The sequence below is a fragment of the Scyliorhinus torazame genome, chromosome 11 (genome assembly GCF_047496885.1).
Source record: "Scyliorhinus torazame isolate Kashiwa2021f chromosome 11, sScyTor2.1, whole genome shotgun sequence".
In the NCBI taxonomy this organism is placed as follows: Eukaryota; Metazoa; Chordata; class Chondrichthyes; order Carcharhiniformes; family Scyliorhinidae; genus Scyliorhinus; species Scyliorhinus torazame.
The window spans coordinates 167,671,428-167,698,920 of record NC_092717.1 but is presented as its reverse complement, the minus strand read 5'-3'; the positions used below and the strand labels follow the sequence as shown (position 1 = coordinate 167,698,920).

General features: G+C 46.3%; 2 protein-coding genes across 6 annotated transcripts in view; one reads left to right on the top strand and one right to left on the bottom strand.

Annotated features, from left to right (window-relative positions):
• Positions 1–5,865, bottom strand: part of decr1 (2,4-dienoyl CoA reductase 1, mitochondrial) — a 39,924-nt gene extending 34,059 nt beyond the window's left edge. The window contains exon 1 of the mRNA XM_072467984.1: positions 5,696–5,865. Coding sequence (XP_072324085.1) covers positions 5,696–5,779 — 84 coding nt within the window. The 5' untranslated portion in view covers positions 5,780–5,865. The remainder of the gene's footprint in view (positions 1–5,695) is intronic.
• A 107-nt stretch (positions 5,866–5,972) lies between these two features.
• The window catches only part of nbn (nibrin), a 93,207-nt gene continuing 71,686 nt past the window's right edge, over positions 5,973–27,493 (top strand). The window contains exons 1-5 of one of the 5 annotated variants that reach the window (XM_072467980.1): positions 5,973–6,112; positions 19,362–19,495; positions 21,153–21,301; positions 23,530–23,689; positions 25,558–25,661. In XM_072467980.1, coding sequence (XP_072324081.1) covers positions 6,079–6,112; positions 19,362–19,495; positions 21,153–21,301; positions 23,530–23,689; positions 25,558–25,661 — 581 coding nt within the window. In that variant the 5' untranslated portion in view covers positions 5,973–6,078. Of the gene's footprint in view, positions 6,128–19,361; positions 19,496–21,151; positions 21,302–21,937; positions 22,154–23,529; positions 23,690–25,557; positions 25,662–27,493 lie in introns of those variants that run through there. The other 4 variants (XM_072467981.1, XM_072467979.1, XM_072467982.1 and 1 more) reach the window with 4 other exon arrangements.

Below are 27,493 nucleotides of genomic sequence, written 5' to 3'. Positions count from 1 at the left end.
AGATGCCAGTCTTTTTGATTCACACTATATTATATCAAGAAATGCTGAAGGCACTGGAGACAACAAAGGCTATGGGCCGCAACAACATCCCGGTAGTAGCACTAAAGACCAGTGTTCCAGAACTAGCCACATCCACTTGCCTGGATAAGTGTAGCTTCAACAACAACACTAAAGAGCTTGACACCAATCAGGACAAACAGACCGCTTGATAGGCACCCCTTCCACCACTTTTGACATCGCTCCCTCCACCGGCAGCAGTGAGTACTATATTGTTACAGTGCAGGAAACTATTCGGCCCATTATGTTGGGCACTGACTCTCGAATGAGCAATTAACTTAGCACCGTTCTCCCATCTTCTCCCTGTAACCCTGCACATTTTCCCTTTTCAGATAACAGCCTAATTCCCTTTTGAATGCTTCAATAGAACCTGCCTCTATCACAATCTCGGGCATTGAACGCCAAACCTTAACATCTCCTATTGGTTTTGCTTCTTTTGCCAGATACAAGGTGGACTGCAGCAACTTGCCAAGCCTCCAACCTCTATCATGCAGCAGAACAAGGGGAAGCAGATGCATTGTAACATTACCACATACCTGTTACCCTCCAAGCAACATTCCATCCCGACTTACATATAAACATACAAACTGGGAGCAGGAGTGGGCCATTTGGTCCCTCGAGCCTGCTCTGCCATTCAATAAGATTATGGTTGGTCTGAACTCCATAGTCCTTACCCGATAACCTTTGACGTCCTTGTTAGGCAAGTATATATGCCGCTGCCATAAAAATATTCATTGCCCCCTGCAACCACTGCTCTTTGAAGAGATGTGCAAGATCTAGGACCCCTTGAGAAACAAATTCTCTTATCTCCAACTTAAATGGGAGACTCCTTAAGTTTAAGCTCTATCCCCTAGTTCTAGTCTCTCCCACATGGGGAAACATCTTTTCAGCTTCAACCCAGTCAAGTCCCCTCAGGATCTTATGTTTGGAATTATATCTTTGTCCCATCACTGTCGCTGGTCAAAATACTGGAACTCCCTTTCTAACAGTAACACTGCAGTTCATGTACCAACACCACATGAACTGCAGTGGTTCAATAAGGCCTTCTCAAGGCAATTCAGAATGAGCAACAAATGCTGGCCTTGGAATGACACTCACATCCCATGAAAGAATATAAAAGGCTGTTGGCCTATTTATCTTTTCTTGGAAGTTCTCAGGTTTGAAAGGAGCAGCTTTATCTTTTGTAATTCTAAGGGAAGGGCTGAGTCAAGTTTCAAAATACGCTTGTGCCTCTTCTTCACTCATTCTGATCACTGTTGTCCCTTAGATATTTTATCAGTTTTGTGAAAATTCACAAATGCAGCTGTGAAACAATGCTATGATTTCACCAGTAACAAATCAAAACCACTCCGCGCAGGCCCCTGTAGCCCTATGCCATGTTGCGCCGGGCAGGCGCAGAGAAGGGAGCCACCGCGCATGCGCGCCAGTCGCAATGCGCATGCGCAGACCCGCGGCGCCCATCTGACACTGGTATCGGCAGCTGGAGCGTTGTGGGTCACTCCAGTGCCGTGCTGGCCCCCTGTAGGGGTCAGAATCGCTGCTCCTGGGGGCTTGTTGACGCCATCGTGAAACGCGAAGGTGTTTACGACAGCGTCAACACTTACCCTCAGGATCAGAGAATCCCACCCCAGAATTTTAAAATTAAGATATTGCTTGACCAGAGGAAAATATTTGTTGGGAGGCAAAGAGCTGATAGGGGAAGAGGGCTTGTCACCTTGGACATTGGCAGCAGAGTTTTGGATGATCTCAAATTTATAGAAGGAAGAATGTGGGAGACCAGCCAGGAATGGGTTGGAATAGTCAGGTTCAGACGTAACATCAGCATGAAAAGGGTGTCAGTTGATAGATGAGCTGAGACAAGAGCGAAATCAGGCAATGTTACAGAAGTGGATATAGGCAGTCAAAGTAATGGCACAAACGTGGTCAGACGTTCACCTCGAGGTCAAAGATGACACCATGTTCTGAACCAATATGGAGCCAGTGACTAAGGAGCAAAACTGAAAACCAATCAAATAGGCTATCTGGTTATTTATTTCACTGTTATTAGTGGGCCCTAATCTGCATTCAGTCACCAGGTTTTCCATATTATAAAAGTGACTGCACTTCAAAATAGTGAATTTTCTGTAAAACACAGGACAATACAAAGTTCAGAGGGGAATTGGCAAAACAATTAAGAGAAGCAAAGATGGTGTGAGAAGAACCATGCTTATATAGGCAAATTTATAGTAAAAATATAGTAAAAGGAGACGCGGGGTCCATTAGGGATTAAACATCGAGGTTTGCACATGGAGGCAGGGTGTATAGCTGAGGTATTAAATAAATATTTTACATTTGTCTTTGCCAAGGAAGATGTTGATGAAAGATGAGGTAGTTCAGAGATCTGAAGATATTAAAATTAATAAGGGGATGGTATTGGATAGGCTGTCCATAAAGATGATAGTACACCAGGAATGGATAAGATGTATCCAACGATACTCAGGAAAGCGACAATGGAAATTGCCAAGGCACTAGCCAATTTTCTTTTGATTCAGGCATTGCAAATGTTTTACCCTTGTTCAAAAAATCATGTCAAGATAAGCCCTGCAACTACAGGCTAGCCAGTTTAACCTTGATAGTTTCAAAGTTTCCAAGAAATGATAATTCAGGACGTAATTATGCACTTGGGCATGGTTAATTAAGGAAAGTCAAGGTGAACTTCAGGGAAAATTGTAGTTGACTAACTCGATTGAGTTTTTTAAATGAGATAAGAGATGGTTGATGATGCTGTTGATGTGGTGTGCATGGACTTCCAAAACTGGACAGGACTTGTGAGCAAAGTTAGAGCTCATGCAGTCAAAGTTATAGAATTTACAGTGCAGATGGAGGCCATTCAGCCCATCGAGTCTGCACCGGCTCTTGGAAATAGCACCCCACCCAAGGTCAACACCACCACCCTATCCCCATAACACAGTAACCCGACCCAACACTAAGGGCAATTTTGGAGACTAAGGGCAATTTATCATGGACAATTCACCTAACCTGCTCATCTTTGGACTGTGGGAGGAAACCGGAGCACCCGGAGGAAACCCACAAGTGACATTAGAAACATGGATATGAAATTGGCCGAGTGACAGGAAGCAGATAGTTGGTTTGTTGGCCGGGAGGAACGTTTATAGTGGAGTTCCTCAGGGGTTAGTGTAAGGACCCTGCTCTCCATAGGAACATAAGATCAGGAGTAGACCATTCTTTTCCCCAGGGTAGAGGGGTTAATTACTAAGGGGCATAGGTTTAAGGTGAGAGGGGCAAGGTTTAGAGTAGATGTACGAGGCAAGTTTTTTACACAGAGGGTAGTGGGTGCCTGGAACCCACTACCGGAGGAGGTGGTGGAAGCAGGGACGATAGTGACATTTAAAGGGCATCTTGACAAATACATGAATAGGATGGGAATAGAGGGTTACGGACCCAGGAAGTGTAGGAGATTGTAGTTTAGTCGGCAGCATGGTCGGCATGGGCTTGGAGGGCCGAAGGGCCTGTTCCTGTGCTGTACATTTCTTTGTTCTTTATTCAGCCCGTCAAGCCTGTTCCGCCATTTATTACGATCATGGGTGATTGGACACTTCAATGTCTTTACACCCACAAACCCCCATAACCCTTTACATTATTGTTAATCAAAAATCTATCAACCACTGCTTTAAACATACACAATGACTGAGCTTCCACAATGCTCTGGGGTAGAGAATCCCAAAGATTCACTAGCCTCGGTGTAAAGAAATTTCTCATCTCAGTCGAAGTGGCATCCCACTTATTTTTGAAATCGTGCCCCTGAATTGTAGACTCCCCAACCAAGGGAAACATCTTACCTGCATCTAGTGTCTATTCCTTTAAGTATTTTGTAGGTTTCAACAAGATCACCTCTCATTCTTCGAAACTCATAGAGAATACAGGCCCAGTTTGCTCAATCTCTCTTCATAAGACAGTCCCACCATCCCCAGAACAAATCTGGTGAACATTTGTTGTACTCCCTTTATGGCAATAATCTCCTTTCTGAGGTAAGGGAACCAAAATTGCACAGTATACCAGGTGTATAATTTATAATTGAAGCAAGACCTTATCACTCCTGTACTCAAATCCTCTTGCGACAAAGGCTAACATTCCATTAGCCTTTCTAATAACTTGCTCTTCCGAATTGAAATCCCCATATCATATCCATTGACCTCTATTTGTGCTTTCAGATCATCTACTTTGTTACAAATGCTGTGTGCATTCAAGTACAGCGCCCTTAAATTTGTCTTTTTCACACCATTCCCCTTCTAATTAATACCCAATGTTTTGCTTTGTTTCACCTGCCTTCTTGTCCCATTATTACATCCTGTTACCAACATTACTTCCTTCCAATTTAGGCCACCCTTCAGGTTGCATCCCCCTGACAAATTAGCTTAAACCAACCCCAACAGAATTACTAAATATTCCTGCGAATAAATCAGTGCCAGTCCTGTTAAGATGTAACCTGTCCGTCTTGTACATGTCCCACTTGATATATATATATTTTTATCCATTACTTTATCAGAGTTACAAAGCCAGAGCTCAGAGTGTGGACAGGGGCGAACCCCTATGACATAGACATTGGTGTACAGGACCCAATTTCAAAATTTGATGATACAAAATTTGGAAGTATTGTGAATTTTGGGGGAAATAGTATAGAACTTCAAATGGACATAAATAGGTTGGTGGAAAGGGCAAACAAGTGGCAGATAAAATTTGATGCAAAGAATTAAGAGGTGATTTATTTAGATAAAAAGAACAAAATAAAGGGGAGAATTCTAAAGAGTCATTGACAATGGCAAGGCAGGTTGAGAGCATGGTCAATGAAGCATATGGCATCCTGATCTTTAGCAATAGAAGCATACAGCACAAGAACAAGGAGGTTATGGGGGCAGGCAGAATGTGGAGCTGAGGTCATAGTTAGATCAGCTATGATCTTCTTGAATGGCAGAGCAGGCTCAAGAGGCCAAATGGTCTTCTCCTGCTCCTAATTCATATATACGTTGTATTTTAAACTTGTATAAAACACTGGTTTGGCCTCAACATAGTAGTGGTTAGCGCTGTTGCTTCACAGTGCCAGGGTCCCAGCTTGGTTCACTGTCTGTGCAGATTCTGCACGTTCTCCGTGTCTGCGTGGGTTTCCGAGATTGTGGTGGAGGCAGGTTCAATCAAGAATAAACGTGATCATTATAAGAAAAATAAATAGGGCTTTGGAGAATCTGGGGCACGAGGTGAATTGCTACTTCAGGGGGCCAGCACACATACATCAGGCCTTGTGTTGTAATCATTCTGACTACAATGGTCTTTATAAATGCAGGCTGTCTGTGCCTCTGTAGCTGCTTCACACCAGTTACATCTCTAATGTATTAGTGAAAAACGAATCGGCCTGCAATGCTAACTCGGTTTCTCTTAAGACTGATGCCGTCTGACCGGCTATACGTTTGCAACATTTTCTGTTTGGTTTTTTTTTTGGGGGGGGGGGGGGGGGGTGAAGAATTAAATCCTTTATCGAGGGGATTTTGAAATGAACCATTTTTCAGACTTTACACCTCCTTTTCCAAGTTCGCAATCGAGGGACTAAAGTATGCCTTAAAATCCGTCCCTAGCGGCATCTCACCCGCTCATGTCTACTAAACCGAGTCGCTGTTATAGTAAATTTGCTCCACAATCCCGCCAACTTCAAAACCTCAAAAACAGCCATTCCTTCTGCAAAGCGGATTCAAACTGACGAAAACTTTATTAACAAACACAACGGACAGACAGTCCCGCCTCTTCCAGCGTTTCGCCCCGTCCACACGTCTTGACAGTCACGTGGCGCCGCCGCGTTGCTCTGCTTGGCACTGGGAGGTCACGTTGGGGTCGCGTGGCACCGCCCACCGGGGGTCACGTGGTGCCGCCCACCGGGGGTCACGTGGTGCCCTATGTACGCCCCCACCTGAGAGGTCACGTGGGATTCTCTGATGACGCGGGCCGTGAAGAGCGGTCGATGTTGGGTTGGTGATGTGGTCGTTAGTGCCAACATCCTCGGCTGGAGGTAGGCACAGCCGAGGTCTCTTTCCATGTTATTTATATATTTGTTCAGGCCTCTGACCGGTGGTTGGTTGTTGCATGAGTTGGTCCAGAGTAACGTGCATGTTGCCTGCACTCATCTTGTTGTATCAATTAATGGGAACTTGTGGTACCTGCAGCTGTCCGTGGGGAACACCAGGCGGGTGAGACGCCAGTTGGAGATCTGTTGATCAATACGTGTATCTGGGTCCTGCATGAAAACAGTTGGATGTGTGTTTGGCCGGAAGGAAGATGGGCCAGGTTCTGAAGTCCTGTGATTGGCTGGGCAGGATGAACGCAGTCATAAGATCATATAAAGCTTACAGGACGGAAAGAGGCCACTTGTCTGCTGGTCGAATAAAACAAGCCTTCCAACCGAATCCCACTTTGCAGTGTTTGGTCCCTAACCCTGTAGGTTACAGTAGCCGGCATCTCCACATCATGGCTACCTGTAGGTTACGGTATTAAATGATTTAACGGTATTAAATGATTTAACGGTTTCTGCCTTGGTGGCATAGTAGCACAGTGGTTAGCACTGTCGCTTCACAGGGCCTGGGTCCCAGGTTCGGTTCCTGGCTTGGGTCACTGACTGCGGAGTCTGCATGTTCTCCCTGTGTCTACGTGGGTTTCAACCCGGTGCTCTGGTTTCCTCCTACTAGTCCCGAAAGATGTGCTGTTAGGTGAATTGGACAGTCTCAATTCTTCCTCGGTGTACCCGAACAGGTGCTGAAGTGTGGCGATTAGGGGATTTTCTCAGCAACGTCATTGCTGCAGTGTTAATGTAAGCCTATTTGTGACCATGATAAAGATTGTCATAAATAATTGAACCTGCCACTGTGAAGCAGCAGTGCTAACCATTGTGCTAAGTCAATAGGCTCCTCCCATCAACTCTATCCAGACCCCTTGCAATTTTACATATCTCAAATTTCCTCTCAACCTCCACTGTTACAAGAAGAAAAGAACACCAACCTATCCAATATTTTCTTATGGCTGCATGTTTCTACACCATTACACAATTTAACATTAATTACTGTGGGTGGATGGAACGACTGACCCTACAGCAGGCATTGTCAAACACGGGGGCACGACCCGCGGGAGGATCGTGGAGCTGTCCGTCGCGGCGTTCCCGATCGTGCAAATCCGCGCGCAACAGCCGCAGCAGCCAGCTGTTAATAACGCCGGCTGCAGGCGGCCTTCAAAATGGGCGCGAACATGTAAACAAAGTGCAGCCGCACTGCGTATGGTGCTAGATCATCGGTGTGCATGCGCGCCAATGATCGGGCACGCATGCGCAGTGCGGCCACCTTTTTTTTAAATGGTCGCAGCTTTTTTTTTACAAGTTCAGGGTTTTATTCATTTTATTTTATTCATTTATTTATTAATTTTATTATATAAGTTCGGGGGGGTTTATTTGAAAAAAATTTACAGGGAAAAATGCAGAACTTTGGATAGATGGAGACTCCATACTTTCCGACACCGGAAGGCGTCACCTTCATCCAACAGGTTCCATTGGAGGAGCGTGTACGAAGGCCAAAGGGACCCGAAACCATTTCCTCCAATTTTGTCAGCAACAAACAAGGTAAGAGAAAATGGTGGGTCGTGCAGGTCGGCCGGCATGGGTCGTAAAGGTCGGCCAGCGTGGCCCGCGAAGGTCAGCCGGCGTGGATCGCAAAGGTCGGCTGGGTTGGGTCCGGAAGGTTGGCCGGTTGGTAAAAATGGGTCCCCGGAAAAAAAATTTGAAAAACACTGCCCTACAGGATAGTTGATAACATAGGAAGAGGAGAAAGCCATTCAACTCTGTGATCCAGTATGTAATTTAAAGAGATTATGACGGATCTGTATCCTCATGCTACCCACCCACTTAAGCTCCCATGTCCCTCAATACCCATGGCTAGCAAAAATCTATCCCATATTTACAATTATTGAGCTAACTGAAAAGTTTGGAATAAGGAGAGAAGGGGCAAGAGTATACTAGATCTATACTTGTTGTTACATCTCGAAGCAGTTAGAAGTGATGTTCTAAATGGTACAGAGCTATTCATGCATAAAGCAATAGAAATAAAGTTGGGGAATTAGAGGTAGCGGCTAGTGCATCATTGGATACCTGGCTTCAGCCTGTATAAAATGTTGGAATCTAAGTCGTGTTATAATGTATTTTGGGGAAAGTGAAAGAAGCAAGTGTGATCTTATTAATTACAAAGATTCTTGCAGTATGGAATGTTTGCTACAGGGCATGATTAAAGCAAAAACTATTGCCACCTTTATAAGTAAATAAGGATAATGATTGGAAACAAAGTTACAGTGTAAAAATTAGATGGTGGGACTAATTTTGGATTGCTTAAGCAAAGAGCCAACCAATACAATGGGGAGAATGGGTGCTTTCTGTTGTTAAAGTCATGGGGGTATGCTAATGCTGATAGTTGGTACCTGAAGAAGGTAAATATTCTCCAAAATTCATGTTGCCCACTTCAACGAGAACAAAAAAGAACTAGGTTGTAGACCCCAAATTGACCCATGTTATTTGTAGGTAATTTAGAGATGTTTGTGGTAATAGATTTGTAATAAAGAAAAGCCCTACAATGTAGGATGAATTGCTGGAATTGCTTTGGGGCAATGAAGCAAGACAAGTAAGCAACCTGGAGGTGAGTGAAAATTTTAAATATAGTGACCATTATTGAGATTCAAATTGTAAAAGTTACAGAAAAAGAGGATTTGTAAGTTAAGATGTTGGAAAAGAATTTGGCTAACACTATTGTATTAACGGTGGATCTAGCCCAGATTAAGTGGTTGTGGAAAACACCGTAGATCCAATTTGCATATCAGCAGTGAGGAGTCATTAAATCTGAGTAGTTTTAATTATATTCTAAATCAGGTGTGGCAGGGGCAGAGTGCATCCAAAGACTGAGGTTTAATAGATACACATAGGTTAGCATTAGAGAAGTAAAGTTGCATTCATTGGTATATTTTCGAACAAATGCAATCCATTATTTACTTTTAAAACTCCATTATTACTTTGCAAGTAAACATAGTGGCAAATTTGCATAGAATTAGACCACTTAAAACGGCAAATGAGATGAGCAACCAGCTGATCTAAAAGTGATTCTAGTTGAAGAAGCAATATTGGCCAGAACACCCAAGAGCAGTGTTCTCTTTGAATAGTACATGGAAATCTTGTAGGGGGCACCTCAGTTTAATTTCTTATAAATGAGACTGGTTTAGCACAGTGAGCTAAATAGATGGCTTGCAATGCAGAACAATGCCAGCAGTGCGGGTTCAATTCCCGTACCGGCCTCCCCGAACAGGCGCCGGAATGTGGCGACAAGGGGGCTTTTGACAGTAACTTCATTGAAGCCTACTTATGATACTATTATTGTTATTATTCACCGCTCCCGATGCCGGTTTTGTAATCGCCGATTGCGCGGAGAATGCCTTTTGACTCCCAAATTGGGGAGACGCTGGTTTTGTATCCTCCACCCCCTCTGAAATGGCATCATCGTGTCGCATGCCGCACACCGTTGGAATGCTGTTGGAGCATCAGCTCAAGGCCCTCCCCCAATGCTCCGCCCCCGATGGTCCGAGTTCCTGATGGCACGGTTCACTTGTGGTCTCAGCAGTCAGGAACCCAGTGTGGCGCCTGCAGACTGTGTCCAGCAACGCCACGGTTGAGCGGCAGGCGTGCTGCTGGTTGGGGGGACTGGTTGGGAGTGGCTAGGGGACACTATCTGGCAGGTCAGGTCCGTACATGACCGGCGCTATGTTTTACAGCACGAACGCTGCAGGTCGTCGCTGTGCACATGCGTGGTCAGGACCCAACCATTCTCCAGCCGTTTATATCACGAGAGCCGGGAATTCTACTTGGCCCAACTGCTAGCCCCTGACCGTTAGCAGAATCGATGAGGGTTTGGCGCCAATATTTTTTGTTGTAAAATGCCACAGTTGCTCCGCTGGCGTCAACACTTAGTCTCAAAATGATGAATCCAGTCCATGGTCTCTGAAAGCGCAGTAGTTCCTCAGTGTTACATTTAGTATCGGCCAATGTTTTTGCCCTCAAATTTGAAACCTAATAATGCACTCTCATTTTTAAAATCATGATTAAAATATGGAGGAAAACAAGAAATACTGTACAAGCATCTTTATTAGGAAAGGGTCATCTAAGATAAATTGATTGTGGATTATGCAAACAGAAATGTTGGCATTTTATAACCATATAAATGAAGAAACAGTCACAGGTCTGGGAGCAATTGATCATAGAATCCCTACAGTGCAGAAGGGGGCCATTCGGCCCATCAAGTCTGCACCAACCATCCGTAGGCTACGTAGGTCCACTCCCCCACTCACCATGCCCTACCCCTGCCCTACCCCTGAAACCTAACCTGCACATCCCTGGACACGCAAAGAGTGGCCAATCCACCTAACCTGCACGTTTGGACTGTGGGAGGAAACTGCAGCACCTGGGAGGAAACCCATGCAGACACGGAGAAGGTGAAAACTCCACACAGATGGTCACCCAAGACCGGAATCGAACCCGGGTCCCTCATGCTGTGAGGCGGTAGTGCTGACCATTGTGTTGCCATCAAAGGAAATTAAATATCTGTTTAATAAATATTTGTTTTAGTTGCTTACAATGGAAGGTAAAAGTTGGACTGTAGGCATGTCTGAAGATAATATGAAAAGTGTCACCACTGGTAATAGAATTTCAAAAATAAATTTATTTAAAATTGGTAATGGGACTGAAAGTAGACAAGTCACCAGTCTTATGCTTTTATATTCTTGAATCTGCGAGTTCAACTGCACCTTAATAAATGCAATAAAATTATAATGAAAAGCTCAGGGTATAGTTTTTCAATAATGCAATGTATTCTTTCCTGCTCAAACCTTTTTTTAAATGAGGGATAAAATTCCTGACCATAAATTATCACAGTTTTAAAAGAAATTAATCTTGGGGTCTTCCGGTGGCGGCCACAGAGTAGCTCTCGCGTGTGACGAAACTTTTGGACCTTTTCTCCCGTTTTTTTCAGAATTTTGCTTGATAAATCGGTGGAGAATGACACAGTGAAGAGAAATCCCCCACCTGTGTAATGAGCAGTGGACTAGAAGTGGCTGTGTAAGGAGATATAGTCAAGCAAGGAAGACTTGTGCAGAGCGGGCAGCGCAGGAAAGCATGGCGGAGGTGCAGGATCCTGGGGTGGTGGCACAGTGGTCGACGGTATAGCTGGTGAAGTTCTTTGAGAAGAGCTTCGCTGAGCTAAAGAAAGAGACGCTGGACCTGATTAAGGCATCGATTGATCGGGTGAAACAGAGTCTAGAAACCCACGGAGGGTCAATTCAGAAGGTGGAGGAAAAAGTGTCTGAGCACGAGGACTTCTAACCGCTTTGGAGGTCGAGGTGGGCTGATGAAGGACCACCAGAAAAGGTTGCTGGAGGACTTGGAGAACAGGAATCTGAGGATCGTCGGCCTCCCTGAGGGCAGTGAGGGTTCGGCCGCAAGTATGCTGGAAAAGTTGATGGGAGATGTGGCGTTTATGCGACCCTTGGAGGTGGACAGGGCGCATAGAGCTCTTGCAAGGAAGCTGCGAGCGAATGAACCGCCGAGGACGATGGTGGTGCGCATGCACCAGTTCCTGGACAAGGAACAGATTTTGCGGTGGGCCAAGCAGGTACGGAGCTGTAAGTGGGAGAACTGTGAGTTGCGCATCTACCAGGACCTGGGCGCAGAACTGGCCAGAAGGCGAGCCGGATTTAATAGGGCAAAATCGGCCCTCTTCAACAAGGAGCTGAAGTTCGGGATGTTGTATCCAGCGTGTCTTTGGGTCACGTTTGAGGGCCAGGAACTTTATTTTGAATCACTGGACGAAGTGATGAACTTTATCAAGGACAAAAGGCGAGCAGGGGATTAAGGTCACTGAACCCTGGGGGAGGGCACTGCGGTTGCGATTTGGTCAAAATCACTTCTGTGTTGTTTTGAATATGCAGTGCTCTCTGTAACAAGATTTTTTTTTTTGGTTTCTTGTTCTTTTTTTTTTTCTTTGGTTGCTTTTGCCCCGACCTTTTCACTTGATTTTCATTGTGATCAGATGTTTGAGCAACTGCTCAGAAATGTAAAGTTAACTCTGTTCCATTGGAAGTTGGCTGGAGGGACTTTTTCTACTGTTTGTTTACTGGGGACTGTGATGCTTTGAATATGTATGTCCAAGCACGGGGAGGAGGAGATAGGATTCCTGGTGCCATTGGCGGGAGCTACCAGGCTAGCTAGCTCACGGAAGTTTGATATGGGGGGTTGGGTTTCTAGTGCTGTTACTAGGGGGGAGGGAGGGGTGCGGGTGTGCTTCACTGCTGACAGGGGAGAAATTGATGCTCGGGGACAAAGGGGAGGTCGAGGGCGGCGGATGACCGAGGGCTGTCCTGAGGAGGCTAGGGACGTGAACTGGCGGCTGGCCTAAGCAGGGTGATGGCTAATTGGCAGGGGGGGGAACCCCCCGACTAGGCTGATTACTTGGAATGTCAGAGGTCTAAATAGGCCGGTTAAGTGGGCTCGCGTGTTTGCGCATCTGAGGGGATTGAAGGCTGACATGAGACACACCGAAAGGTGTTCGACCAGACTAGATTGAGGAAGGGGTTGGCTGGCCAGGTATTTCATTCAGGGCTGTATTCTAAGACCAGAGGGTGTCGCGATCCTGATTAACAAACGGGTGGCATTTGAGGCAGGGAGAATCGTGTCAGATGCGGGGGTCAGGTACATTATGGTGAGTGGGAAGCTTGAGGGGATGCAGGTGGTACTCGTGAATGTATATGCACCACCAAACTCGGATGATGTGGAATTTATGAGGCGGGTGTTAGGTAAGATCCCGGACCTAGAGTCACATAATCTGATCATGGGGGAGATTTTAATACAGTCACTGATCCAGGATTGGACCGGTCAAAACCGAGGACAGGGAGGATGCCAGCCGTAGCGAAGGAATTAAAGGGGTGTATGGAGCAGATGGAGAGAGTAGACCCATGGAGGTTCGGACGGCCAAGAGTGAAGGAGTTTTCTTATTTCTCCCATGTCCACAAAGTATATTCTCGGATCGACATTTTTATCTTGAGCAGGGATCTACTGCGGTGGGGTGGTAGAAACCGAATAATCGGCAATCACGGTGTCGGATCATGCCCCACATTGGGTGGATCTACGGGATAGTATGGAGGGAGGGCAGCACCCGTTATGGTGGTTGGATGTGGGACTATTAGCAGATGAGGGTGTGTGTGGGCGGGTGAGCAAGTTTATCCAGAACTGTTTGGAACTAAATGATACGGGGGAAGTCTCGGCAGCAATGGTGTGGGAAGCTCTGAAGGCAGTGGTGAGTGGGGAGTTAATTTTGATACTGGCCCATAGGGGAAAGGTGGAACGATCAGACAGGGATAGGCTGATTGGGGAGATACTCCAGGTGGACAGGAGATATTCGGAAGCCCTGGATATGGGGTTACTGAAGGAGCGGCGGAGGTTACAGGTTGAGTTTGGACTGTTCTCTACAGGGAAGGTGGTGTAACAACTGAGGAACAAGGGGAGCGGTATATGAGTATGGGCAAAAGGCCAGTAGAATGCTAGCACATCAGCTGAGGAAAAGGGAGGCGGCCTGGGAGATGGGGTTTTGGCAGAGTTTTGCTAAGGCTATGTCCATGGTACGTAAAACAAGGGTGGCGTCGAGTCCAGAGGTGGCGATCTTTGGAGTGTCGGAAGAGCCGGGAGTCCAGGGGGCGAAAGAGGCTGACTTTTTGCCTTTGCCTCCCTGGTAGCCCAGAGACTGATTCTATTAATGTGAAAGGACTCGAAGCCCCTGAAATTAGAGACCTGGGTTAGTGACATGGCTGGGTTTCTCAGTCTCGAGAAAATAAAGTTCGCCCTAAGAGGGTCAGTGTTAGGGTTCGTCCGGAGGTGGCAGCCGTTCGTTAACTTTCTCGGAGAAAATTAAAATGTCAGCAGAGGCAGAAATCTAGCGGGGTGAGGGTTAGGCTATTGATTCATCGTTGGGAGTGCGAAGAATGTGATAGGGATGGAAATGTTTTAAGTACCATGTTTATGTTGCTGTTATCGTTATTATTATAAAAACTACAAATTCCCTAATAAAATGTTTTTTTTTAAAAAAGGAGTCACACAGGCCATAATCTGGTGTTGTGAGAGACTATTATTGTTGAAGGAAATTTCTTGTTTATTTCGGAATACATTTATTGGAACAATTCAAGTGTAACCAACGATAGCGGCGTTTAAGAAGCATCTTGACAAATACATGAGTAGGGTGGGAATAGAGAGATATGGACCCCGGAAGTGCAGAAGGTTTTAGTTTAGACAGACATCATGATCGGCGCAGGCATGGATGGCCGAAGGGCCTGTTCCTGTGCTGTACTGTTCTTTGTTCAATTATCTTGAGAATTCTTGTGTATTCACAGTTAATGTCAATGCCAGGATTATTATATAAGATGGTTGCTCTATTTAAAGTATTTGAATAAATTTATTTTTAAAAAAGATTTTATTCAAAATTTTTCAGATTATCACAACAGAAAAATATAAAACTTTACATAAATAATAAAACAACAAGAACAAAAGTGCATAAATAAGCAAATAAACGTTAAACAGTAAACAATACTGCATCCCCTACTAGACACGAACTTCACCGCCCCCCCCCCCCGGGTTGCTGCTGCTGCTGACCATCTCCTAACGCTCCGCCAGGAAGTCTAGGGAATGGCTGCCACTGCCTGAAGAACCCTTGCACAGATCCCCTTAAGGCAAATTTCACCTTCTCCAATTTAATATACCCTGCCATGTCGTTAATCCAGGATTCCACGCTTGGGGGCCTCGCATCCTTCCACTGAAGCAGAATCCTTCGCCGGGCTACCAGGGATGCAAAGGCCAGAATACCGGCCTCTTTCGCTTCCTGCACTCCCGGCTTGTAGGACACCCCCAAATATTGCGAGCCCCCAGCTAGGCCTAACCCTGGAATTCACTACCCTTGACACCGTCCTCGCTACACCCCTCCAGAACTCCTCGAACGTTGGACATGCCCAGAACATGTGGGTGTGGTTTGCTGGGCTCCCCGAACACCTCGCACATCTGTCCTCACTCCCAAAAAAACGGCTTAGCCTTGCCCCGGTCATGTGCGCCGTGCACAGCACCTTAAATTGTATCAGGCTGTGCCTCGCACAGGAGGAGGAAGAGTTTACCCTTCCCAGGGCATCCACCCACATACCCTCGTCGATCTCCTCCCCAGCTCCTCCTCCCACTTACCTTTTACCTCCGCCGAGGCCTCCTCCTCCTCCTCCTGCATCACCTGATAAGTTGCCGAGATCCTACCCTCTCCAAACCCACACCCCCGAAAGCACCCTGTCCTGGACCCTGCGCGTCGGCAGCAGCGGAAACTCCACCACCTGTCGCCTAATGAACGCCCTTACCTGCATATATCTGAAAACATTTCCAGGGGGAAGCCTGAATTTCTCCTCCAGCTCCCCAAGGCTTGCAAACTTCCCGTCTATGAACAGGTCCCCCATCCTCCTAATACCTGCCCTGTGCCAACTCCGGAACCCCCCATCCATTTTCCCCGGGACAAACCGATGGTTCTCCATATCGGGGATCACACCGAAGCCCCCACCTCCCCCCTGTGGCGTCTCCATTGCCCCCAGATTTAGATGGTCGCCGCTATCACCGGGCTCGTGGTGTACCTCGTCGGAGGAAGCGGCAGCGGTGCCGTCACCAGCGCCCACAGGTTCGTGCCCACACAGGATGCCATCTCCAGTCTCTTCCACGCCGCCCCCTCCCCCTCCATTACCCACTTACGTATCATCGCCACGTTGGCAGCCCAATAGTACCCACATAAGTTTGGCAACGCTAACCCCCCCCCCCGTCCCTGCTCCGCTCCAAGAACACCCTTCTCACCCTCGGGGTCTTTGCCCATACGAACCCCATAATACTCCTGTTAACCCGCTTAAAGAAGGCCTTGGGGATCTGGATGGGGAGGCACTGAAACAAAAACAAAAACCTCGGGGACACTGTCATTTTAACCGATTGCACCCTACCCGCCAGGGAGAGCGACAGCAAATCCCACCTTTTGAACTCTTCCTCCATTTGCTCCACCAGCCTCGTTAAGTTGAGCTTATGCAGGGCCCCCCAGCTCCTAGCCACCTGAACCCCCAGGTATCTAAAACTTCTTTCTGCCCTTTTTAGCGGAAGCTCACCAATCCCCCTTTCCTGGTCTCCCGGGTGGACCATGAACAGCTCCCTCTTCCCCATGTTGAGCTTATACCCGGAGAAATCCCCAAACTCCCTCAGGATCCACATCACCTCCGGCATTCCCCCCACCGGGTCCGCCACATACAATAGCAGATCGTCCGCATACAACGATACCCGGTGTTCCTCTCTCTCCCCCCCCCCCCCACCCTCCGCACCAACCCCCCCCAGTTCCTAGACTCCTTCAAAGCCATGGCCAGGGGCTCAATCGCCAGCGCAAAGAGCAGGGGGGATAGAGGACACCCCTGCCTCGTCCCTCGATATAGCCGGAAATATTCCGACCTCCTCCTGTTCGTGGCCACACTCGCCACCGGGGCTTCGTACATCAACCTCACCCAGTTGACGAACCCCTCCCCGAACCCAAACCTCCTCAACACCTCCCACAGGTACCCCACTCCACCCTATCAAAGGCCTTCTCCGCGTCCATAGCCGCCACTATCTCCACCTCTCCCTCCACCGCCGGCATCATAATTACATTCAGGAGCCGACGTATGTTGGTATTCAACTGCCTCCCTTTCACAAAATCCGTCTGATCCTCATGTATGACCCCTGGAACACAGTCCTCAATCCTCATGGCCAATACCTTTGCTAGCAGTTTCGCATCCACATTAAGGAGTGAAATCGGCCTACACGATCCGCACTGTACAGGGTCCTTGTCCCGCTTCAGAATTAGAGAAATCAGCGCCCTACCTAGACATCGTCGGGGGCAGGACCCCCCCCCCCCCCCCCCCCCCCCCTTGCCTCGTTGAAAGTCCTTACCAGCAGCAGGCCCAACAGGTCCACGTACTTCCTATAGAATTCCACTGGGAACCCATCTGGCCCCGGTGCCTTCCCCGCCTGCATATTCCCCAGTCCCTTGACCAGTTCCTCCAACCCAACCGGCGGCCCCCAACCCTGCCACCTGCCCCTCCTCTCTCCTCTGGAACCTCAGCCTGTCTAGAAAGCGACCCATGGGGGCTCAGACCGATACAGTCCCTCGTAAAAGTCCCTGAAGACCCCATTAATACCCACCGCATTTCGCACCATGTTCCCCCCTCCATCCCTCACTCGCCCGATCTCCCTCGCTGCCTCCCGCTTCCAAAGCTGGTGTGCCAGCATCCGGCTAGCCTTCTCTCCGTACTCGTACACCGCCCCTTACGCCTTCCTCCACTGCACCTCCGCCTTCTTGGTGGTCAACAGGTCGAACTCGGCCTGGAGACTTCGTCGCTCCTTGAGTAGTCCCTCCTCGGGGGCCTCTGAATACCTCCTATTCACCCTTATCATCTCCCCCACTAGCCTCTCCCTCTCTCTCCTCTCCTTACCCTTTCTGTGGGCCCTAATGGAGATCAACTCCCCCCGATCACTGCCTTCAGCGCCTCCCAGACCACCCCTACCTGCACCTCCCCATTATCATTGGCCTCCAGGTACCTTTCCATATACCCCCGGACCCGCCCGCTCACCTCCTCGTCCGCCAACAACCCCACCTCCAAGCGCCACAGCGGGCGCTGGTCCCTCTCCTCCCCCAGCTCGAGGTCCAACCAATGCGGGGCATGGTCAGAGATGGCTATTGCCGAAAACTCCGTGTCCTCCACCCTCGGAATCAGCACCTTGCTCATTACAAAAAAGTCAGTCCGAGAGTAGGCTTTATGAACATGGGAGAAGAATGAGAATTCCCTGGCTCCCGACCACGCAAACCTCCACGGATCCACTCCTCCCATCTGGTCCATAAACCCCCTCAGCACCTTGGCCGCCGCCGGCCTCCTGCCCGTGCTAGACCTGGAGCGATCCAATGCCGGATCCAGCACCGTGTTGAAGTCCCCCCCCCCCCCCATTATCAAGCCCCCTGTCATGAACCCCGCATCGTCCCAATTCTGGGCGTATACATTTACCAAGACCACCCGCACCCCCTGCAGCTTACCCCTCACCATCACATACCTACCTTCATTGTCTGCCACGATGCCCAACGCCTCAAACGACACCCGCTTCCCCACCAAAATCACCCCCCCCCCCCCGATTTTTTGCATCTAACCCCAAATGGAACACCTGCCCTACCCACCCCTTTCTTAGCCTTACCTGATCTGCCACCCGCAGATGTCCTATCTGTCAACGGGCTCTCCCCTCCCCCCCTCTCCCACCCCCTTCCACTCTCAGCGCGGGAAAAAGCCCACGCTTTCCACCCACCCCCGACCCCGCCACCTCTGGCGCTGCTTGCTTTCCAGGCCCAGTGCCAATTCCCCAGTCCCAATTTCCCCCCCCCCCGGCGCGGGGCCCCATCTCCATTTCCAGCCACCGACGCTCACAGTCTTTAACCTGCCCCCCCCCACAACCCACCCGACAGACAGAGTAGAAACATTGCCCAACCAACTACACAATCCCCCCAAAATACGACACAACAGTCCCAACCAACCCCCTCAGCATCCCCTCGTCCCCAGCCCTCAATCCGAGTCCAGCTTTTCAGCCTGAATAAAGGTCCACGCCTCCTCCAGCGTCTCAAAGTAATGGTGATGGTCCCTGTAGGTGACCCACAGTCGCGCCGGCTGCAACATACCGAACTTCACTCCTCTCCGATGCAGCACCGCCTTAGCCCGATTGTACCCGTCCCTCATTTTAGCCACCTCCGCGCTCCAGTCCTGATAAATCCGGACCTCTGCGTTCTCCCACCTGCTGCTCTGCTCTTTCTTGATGTGGAGATGCCGGCGTTGGACTGGGCGAGCTCAGTAAGAAGTTTTACAACACCAGGTTAAAGTCCAACTTTAACCTGGTGTTGTAAAACTTCTTACTCTGCTCTTTCTTGGCCCACCTTAAGACACCTTCTCTGTCTACGAAACGGTGGAACTGCACCAGCACCGCCCGTGGCGGCTCGCTGGGCTTGGGCCTCCTCGCCAGCACTCGATGGGTCCCCTCCGCATAACCTCAACCTGAAGTCCAGTATTTGGATAAATTGATGGCCTCTGTAAACTTAATTTCTGTTTTATCCATTAATATTTCATTTCTATTCCAGAAGAGCCCTACCATTTGTTAGTTGGTGTAGATTACATTGTTGGTCGAAAGAACTGTGCAGTCCTTCTACTTGATGATCAGTCCATTAGTCGTTCGCATGCTGCACTTTCAGTTAGTCACCCTGCTGCAAATCTGGTGAGAAATCGTTTTTTCAATTTTACTTTTGTTGAATGAAATGCTTGTACTTTCCTTTTCTTCCAATCTTAAGTTGCCACTTGTAATTTTTTTAAATCATTCAGTTCAATTGTCACTCGCACTGCAATCGGTAGGAAGTAACTCCAAAATAATTAATTATTTCATTTCCGTGCTTAACAAAACTAGATAGAATAAAAGCAAAATACTGCAGATGCTGGAAATCTCCAGCAGGTTTGGCAGCACAGGTGTAGAGAGAAACAGAGTTAACATTTTGAGTCCGACAGCTTTGTTTCAAGAACTCTGAAAGTGTCATGCAGAATCGGAACATAGATAAACTAAGGCACTACCTTGTCGGTACAAGCGCATCAGGAAATTTGACTTCCTGCTGTTGTGATAGAATGATGAACTTCATTATGGAGTTCGGTTGGAACGTGAAGGTGGCGCAGTGGTTAGCATCCGGCCCTGGGTCACTGACCGTGTGGAGTTTGCACGTTCTCCCAGTGTCTGTGTGGGTCTCACCCCCACAACCCAAAGATGTGCAGGGTGGGTGAACTGGCCACGCTAAATTGGAAAATTTTAAATTAAAAAAATAAATGTTTGGAAAGTGAGCCTTGAAGAACACTTGCTGCAGGTAACAGGTGCAGCCAGCCTGTGTGTATGATCGATACAGTCTGTTGAAGAAGGGCTACATGGAGACAAATTGAGCATGGATGAACAAAACTGACCTTTAGAAAAAAAAACGCTAACATATTTAGGAAGCGTAAATTATATTATAGCATTCCATCTGTCTATTTATTCTACTGTTTTAAATTATTTTCTTCAGTTGGAATTTGTGACTTTCCAAAATGATTCCCGGACCTGATTCATTGTAGAGGATGCAATTACGGTACGGGATGAGAGTAATACAACTTGCTGATATGACAAAATGCACATTTTTATCAAAGTAATATTGATTTGACAGTGAATTAGCTGAATATTTTAAACCAGCCACTAAAGGACCCAGCTGCACATTGGGATGGGTCAAACACTTTTCTTTTGTTTTCATTCCTCTGAGGTTGTAAGATGGTCAGGAGTGTGGGATATCATTCTATATTACCCCAAGATACTTTAAGTTTAAAAAAAATAAGGCTACACTCTTACTAAATTGTCTCACTTCATCTTGTTAGTGTTTTATGCCTAGGCTAGGGGTTGAAAATTAAATCTTTCCATGCAGCTCCACTTATGTAACATAAATAAAGGCAGCTGGTTAAGGCCAGTATTCCACATTTGAGGTCATGACAACAGAACTTCAATGTCTGATTGAAAGAACTTCAGCACAAACTGTCTGCTTCTAAGCAAAAGCTTAAGTAATTGTGTGGTAACCCTCTTTGTAATATTGCGAAATTACAAATAATTCGGTAATATACTTGTGTATAAGTATTTATAACATCATAAATCCATCAGATTGCAATGCACACATGTTATGGATTTGTAGTAAACATTAAAAAAGATCCTAATAGCAGTGTCACTTTCAGCAAAACAATCACACCTAATTATTTTATGTAGAGCCGTGCGCAGTGACCATTACAACTAATTTATTAGCTGATGATTGTCCTTGAGAATAGTTTTTTGATAGCAAATGTTTAGCATTCTAAATTTATTTCCTATTTCTTTAAAGACTCAAGCTGCTAGAAATGCTGTATTGACATTAAAAGATACTTCAAAATACGGAACCTTCGTAAATGAGGAGCGCTTGCTGAATGACAACCCAAGGATCTTGAAGTCAGGAGAATTAGTCACATTTGGACTTTTCCAAAGCAAATTCAGGTAATAGTTTACTGCTTTTTAACCCTCCCCAACAGCTCTAGCAAACCTCCCTGCAAGGGCCTCTGGTCTCATTTTGATTAAGATGTAAACCGTCCATCTGGTACAGGTCCCACCCCCCAAAAAAATGGTCCCACTGTCCCAGAAATCTAAAGCCCTCCCTCCCGCACCATTTTTCCAGCCACACATTCATCTGGACTAACCTCCTATTTCTATACTCACTAGCACTGGAAGTAATCCCGAGATTACTAGCTTCTAGGTCCTGTTTTTAAATCTGCTTCCAAGCTCCCTAAATTCTGCTTGCAGGACCTCATCCTTTTTTCTACCTATATCATTGGTACTACTGTATGCCAAGATATCTGTATGTTTGCCCTCCCTCTTCAGTATGCCCTGAATTTGCTCATTTGTCTTCGTTCTGGTTCGTGAAACTTCACTCCGTGCAGACTAGCTGCTGCATTTTAATAATTATTGAAACCATATAACTTTCTGCTGACTCTTAATTCTGATATTAAATTTTTACATCACCTAGAAACCTCCAAATGTTGGCAGAATCTGTCTACAAGCATGGTAATTTGTCATTGTGCTAAATTCAACTCTGAATTGTCCTTTGTAAGAAAAGATCTTTTCTTTTTGCTCTAGGATTTAATGGAAAAAAGGATACAAGCGTTTTTTTGTTATGCCAACCTTCCTGATCTGGAAAAGTTGGAAGATGTTCCCAATTCTGATGAAACTGACTGTCTACCTTTCCATCCTATAAAATTATCTGTCACTGGAGCAAGAGAACAATAATGGAACAATGTTATGCATAACTGGTTTTGTGGACCTGACTCTCCCACAATTTTCATATGGCCACTTGTGTGTTTTGTTTCTATCACAGATTGATGATTCTGAGTATCTTTAATAATAATAATCTTTATTAGTGTCACAAGTAGGCTTACATTAACACTGCAATGAAGTTACTGTGAAAATCCCCCAGTCGCCCCACTACGGCGCCTGTTCGGGTACACTGGGGGAGAATTCAGAATGTCCAATTCACCTAACAAACATGTCTTTTGGGACTTGTGGGAGGAAACCGGAGTGCCCAGAGGTAACCAACGCAGACATGGGGAGAATGCGCAGACTCTGCACATACAGTGACCCAAGCCGGGAATCTAACCTGGGGCCCTGGCGCTGTGAAGCAACAGTGTTAGCAACTGTGCTACCGCCCATTGAACTACCGTGCCACTCATGATTGAACCCATTTTGATAATTGTTGCTGATTTTCTCCTTGGTTCAATTGCTCTGTTTTATTACCCTTGCTCTCGAGTCGCCAGGTATCTTTATGATACCGCCACAAGGTTCAAGTCCGAGTAATGATCAATAACCCAATACACCGATTAGTAAGATTTAAATCAAAGCACATTTATTATACACAGTAATTGCTACTCATGCACAAATTCTAAGTCTAAGCTTATTCTACAACTAACAGGCCTATACTTAACTTCGGACTGGCCCACCTGGTCAGGGGAACAAATGGCCTTTCGTTCGGGTTCTGAGTCTGCGGGATTCGAAGTTGGTACGGATTAGTAGCTAGGAGCGCCTATCTCGTAGCGAGCGTTGAATTAAGACTTACGGGCTTCGGTGATCACGAGTCACTGCACCGGTCACGGTCAATGTTGGTTCCTGTGGCTGGGTGACCCGGGCAGAACGCAGAGGTGAAGAAGAGAGCGAAGAGCGCGATTTGAACTTGGGGCTCAATTCTTATAGTCCCCAGGGGCTTACCGCCTTTCGGGGCGGACCCTGTACCTGGTCTCAAGTGATTGGACTTTGTCCCAATCGCTTGGTTCGATTTTCTCCAATGCTGGAGCGGTTCCCTGATCGATGGGCAGTCTTGAGGTGCTCGTTCACCTCCTTTGTGTTGGCTCCTGCTGGCGCCGAGGAGTCTGGCTTTGCGTGTGTGTCCAAAATTTTACTTATTGTTCCTGGGGATTGCTCATCAGTATGCAGATGGCTGCTGGTATCGATGTTGTCTGGCTTTTGCAGAGCTAAATACACAGTAAACCTGCAGCCGCTGGTTTCTGTCTTGTTGGCTGACTTTCCCATCAGCCTTTGCCGTTCGCCATTTTAAATCGGGAGTTGGCCACTTTAGGTGATAATATAATCTTTGAGGCAGTCAGCTGCTATCACTTGATTTTCATGTGCTTTCATATGTCCCTTTGATGCAGTGTGATGAATATATTTTTCCTCCTCAGAGTGGAATATGAACCCTTAATTGTATGCTCTTCTTGTTTGGATGGGCCAGAGAAAAGTGCACTAAACAAATCAGTTCTACAACTTGGAGGTCATCTCAGCAGCAATTGGACAGAAGCTAACACTCACCTTGTCATGTCATCAGTTAAGGTCACTGTGAAGGTCAGTTGGAATTAAGCAGAAGCATGTTTAACTTTACCAGGTTTTGTGAGAGACTGCGCCAAGCTTTAAATCAATGCCAATTGTAAATGACTGAACACTTTGTCTTAACTGAAACTACAACTCTTCATTCAGTTTTGAACATTATGAAATGAATTTTTAAAAATAATCTTTATTGTCACAAGTAGGCTTACATTAACACAGCAATGACATTACTGTGAAAACCCCTTAGTCGCCACATTCCGGCGCCTGTTCGGGTACACAGAGCAGGAATTCAGAATGTCCAAATTACCTGACAGCACGTCTTTCAGGACTTGTGGGAGGACACTGGAGCACCCGGAGGAAACCCACGCAGACACAGGGAGAACGTGCAGACTCCGCACAGACAGTGACCCAAGCCGGGAATCAAACCTGGGACCCTGGCACTGTGAAGCAACAGTGCTAACCATTGTGCTATCATGCCACACAAATTTCCAGGGCTTGAAATGACTGCTGATCAGTTTCTACAACCCAAACAGTATTGAGTCCCAAAAGTGGTTCAATGTGCAATTTTTAGCACTTGAGAAGATGTCCTTAATGCTGTACAGTATTTCATTTTGGTTTTTTTAAGAACATAATTGAAAATATTTGTGACTTTAATTGGAACGCAATTGAAATATTTGAAAAAAAACTTTTTTGTTGACTACTGATTTTCGTTTTAGTTTTTAAACATAAAACTGAGGAGTTTCCAGGAAATTTTATTTTCTAAAATTTAACTGCAATGTGGTAGATGTATGGATTCTTCAAAATACTGGCATATTATGGTAGTGAGATAAAACTGTTCTTTCTGGATTGATCTATTTCAGATTGCATATGTAGTTTTTCATTGCGGGTGTTTGATTGCTTGGTGACCTGTTTTGACTTTCAGTTGGCAGCACTTCTATTTTTGCTCCATGGTTTCGCCCGTTCCTCACTCTGTGTCATCCTTTGCTTTCTGCACTCCTTTAATTCTGGCCTCTTGCATATTGCTGATTTTCTGTACTCCTGCATTTGTAACCTTTCCTTCAGTTGTGTAGGCCCCATGCTCTGGAGCTCCCTCCATAAACGATGGCACAGTGGCTAACACTGCTGCATCACAGCATCAGGGACCCAGGTTCGAGACGGCCTTGGGTTATTGTGTGGAGTTTGCAAATTCTCCCTGCATGGTTTGCATGGGTTTCGTCCGGGTGCTCCGGTTTTCTCTCACCGTCCTAAGATGTGCATGTGAGTTGGGAGTGGTCATGCTTGATTGTCCCTTCGTGTCCAAAGGTTAGGTGGCCGGGGGTGGGGGAGTGGGCCTGGGTAGAGTGCTCTTTGGTTGGTGCAGATTCGGGCCAAATGGCCTCTTTCTGCACTGTAGAGATTCTATGATGGTTCTGAACCTCTTTGTTGTTCCACTTCAACCTCTTTGTTTCCCCTCTTTAACCTTTTTGTTTCTCCACTTTAACCTGTCCTAATACCACCTTATGTGGCTCAGCACCTAATTGTTTAAAGTGTCTTGGAATGTTTTATTGCGTTAAAGGCATTGGATAAGTGCAAGTTTGATTGTCAAATTGCAAATTTCTCCTGTTATTGATTTATGAATACAAAATGTGAGTTAACGCATTCAAATATTTTCAAGTATGTTGCTTAAATTCAGATAAATGAAATGTGCTTTAAATCAAGACGTAGTTGTACATAGATCAGATTGGTTTTGGATAAAAGCAATTGGCTCACAAATCATTCTTTGACAACCTGTGAGTTGTACCTACTTTCAATAAGGAATTGAACTGTAGGTTATATGACTGTCCATGCATTGCTTTAGCTGATATGTGCCAATTGTAATAATATCTCCATTCCTTTTTCCCTATAAGACTATCTGTGCAATGATTTGTTGTCGACCCATAGTAAAACCAGAATTTTTTGTCAATCTTGCCGAGGCAATCCAGCTCAGACGACAGCTTCCCAGTCCAGAAAGGTAATGTCAATTTCATTAAATTGTAACAATTCTGGCAGTCTCCGCAATATTGAAGTAATGGTCGCAAATTGAGAAACCTAACAGAACGAAGGATGACAATCACAGTAGAACAGAGTATTAGCTCTCTACAACTTCATTTGCTATGCTACTGTAATTACCAACATGTAAATAAGATGGAAAGATATAACCTGAAAAAAATAACTAAGCACGCAACATAAATGTTTCATTGTCCTTTTTTCGTTTTTTAATTTGTTATTTTGGGCAATGTTTTGCAACGTTTCATATATTAAAAACAGTGTAGAGATGCAACATTCCAGATATATTGCACATATGCATAATGATATGCATATAATGACTTGGAATTTGCAGTAAAGATAATGATGAGGTTGTCGGCGATCACCATTGAAATGGAGATCTGACAGCAGCCTCTGTAGTGTGTACATGTACAGCTTAATGCGGAATACCAGAAGTTTATTGAAGTGTTGGGTACTCTGTTACATAGACGAACCAATACGGTTGCGAATGGTACAACGCAGTTTTATTTCAATCATCTATTTACATGGTAAACTGTTGTACTCAGCACATGGTGGATGTCTGAGTGGCTGGCAATGAGCTCTGTGCCCTGAACTGTCTCCTGCTCGAGTGCCCAGGAAGTGTCGTGTTCCCTGTTTTGTACTGTGTATGCTCTTGCCTGTGATTGGCTGTCGTGTTGTGTGTGTTGATTGGTCCGTTGATCTGTCCATCAGGTATGTATGTATATGCTATGATGTTTACCATATCATGACATTTATGTCGGAGATACCCAGCTCCTTCACAGGTTGCACTGCTGCATTCTTGTCGAGGCCTGCTGGAACAGCATGTATTTACTGTACTTGCCCATTAGTTTTGCACTTGTTGAGATGTTGCTGCTGTCCACACAGAACTGCTGTCGATTTGAGATATTTAGTGATTTGTAGGGAAGCCAGATCTCAAAAATAGCTTTCTCTGTTCTCTTTCCCAAGGCAACATAAAACACTGTGCTAACCTTCCATTGAGGTAGAATGGTTATTCACTAGGTCCTGCAGCTGATAAATTGGAAATCAGGAATTCAGCTCCGGCCACTGGTGCATTCACAGTTTCTCCAATGTTGATGTCATCGTTGCACGCTCATGATTCTGATGATGTCCAGTGCTTCCCTCTCCTTCAGCCAGCTTCAGTTGCAAGATCGATGGAAGACTACGTCCTGTTCTCTGCCTGTCCCTGGTGTGCTGAGCTCTCTTCCTCTGCAAGAAGGAAAAGAAGAGACATATAACTGAGTCTAATAGCATGTATGACTGAATGGATGGATAGCAATTGTTGAAAGTGACTGAGAGATGCAATGTTGCATTAAGGATGAGTGTGAGTTTCAGTGGAGCATGAGAAAATACAGAGCGGGATGGGTGCATCTGCATAGTAAGTGTGGAAGTGAAATGGTGATATGCTGGAGTTGACTTGAGAAGGCAGAGTGAATGAGCTGAGATAATAGGTCCAAGATGTGGTTAAATTTACCACCATTATGACTTCTGGTGGCGACTATGGAGGAGTAGGTCGCACATTTGGTGGCTCCCGCTCTGGTTGGGCTTTTGGACTTTTCCCCCGGACTTTTCTTCGATTTTAATCGGAAGATTTGTTGGCTGAGGCAGCTGGGCACGGTTTCCTCGCATTGGTTTATGGAAAAAAGGATTAGAAGCGTGCGAAAGGGCAGGAACAAGAAGCCAGTAGTGAGTGGTGTGGAAGCTGGAACGAGAGTCAATATGGCCGAGGGGCAGACCCCTGGGTGGCAGCGCAGAGTGCAGCGGACCCAGTGATGCAGG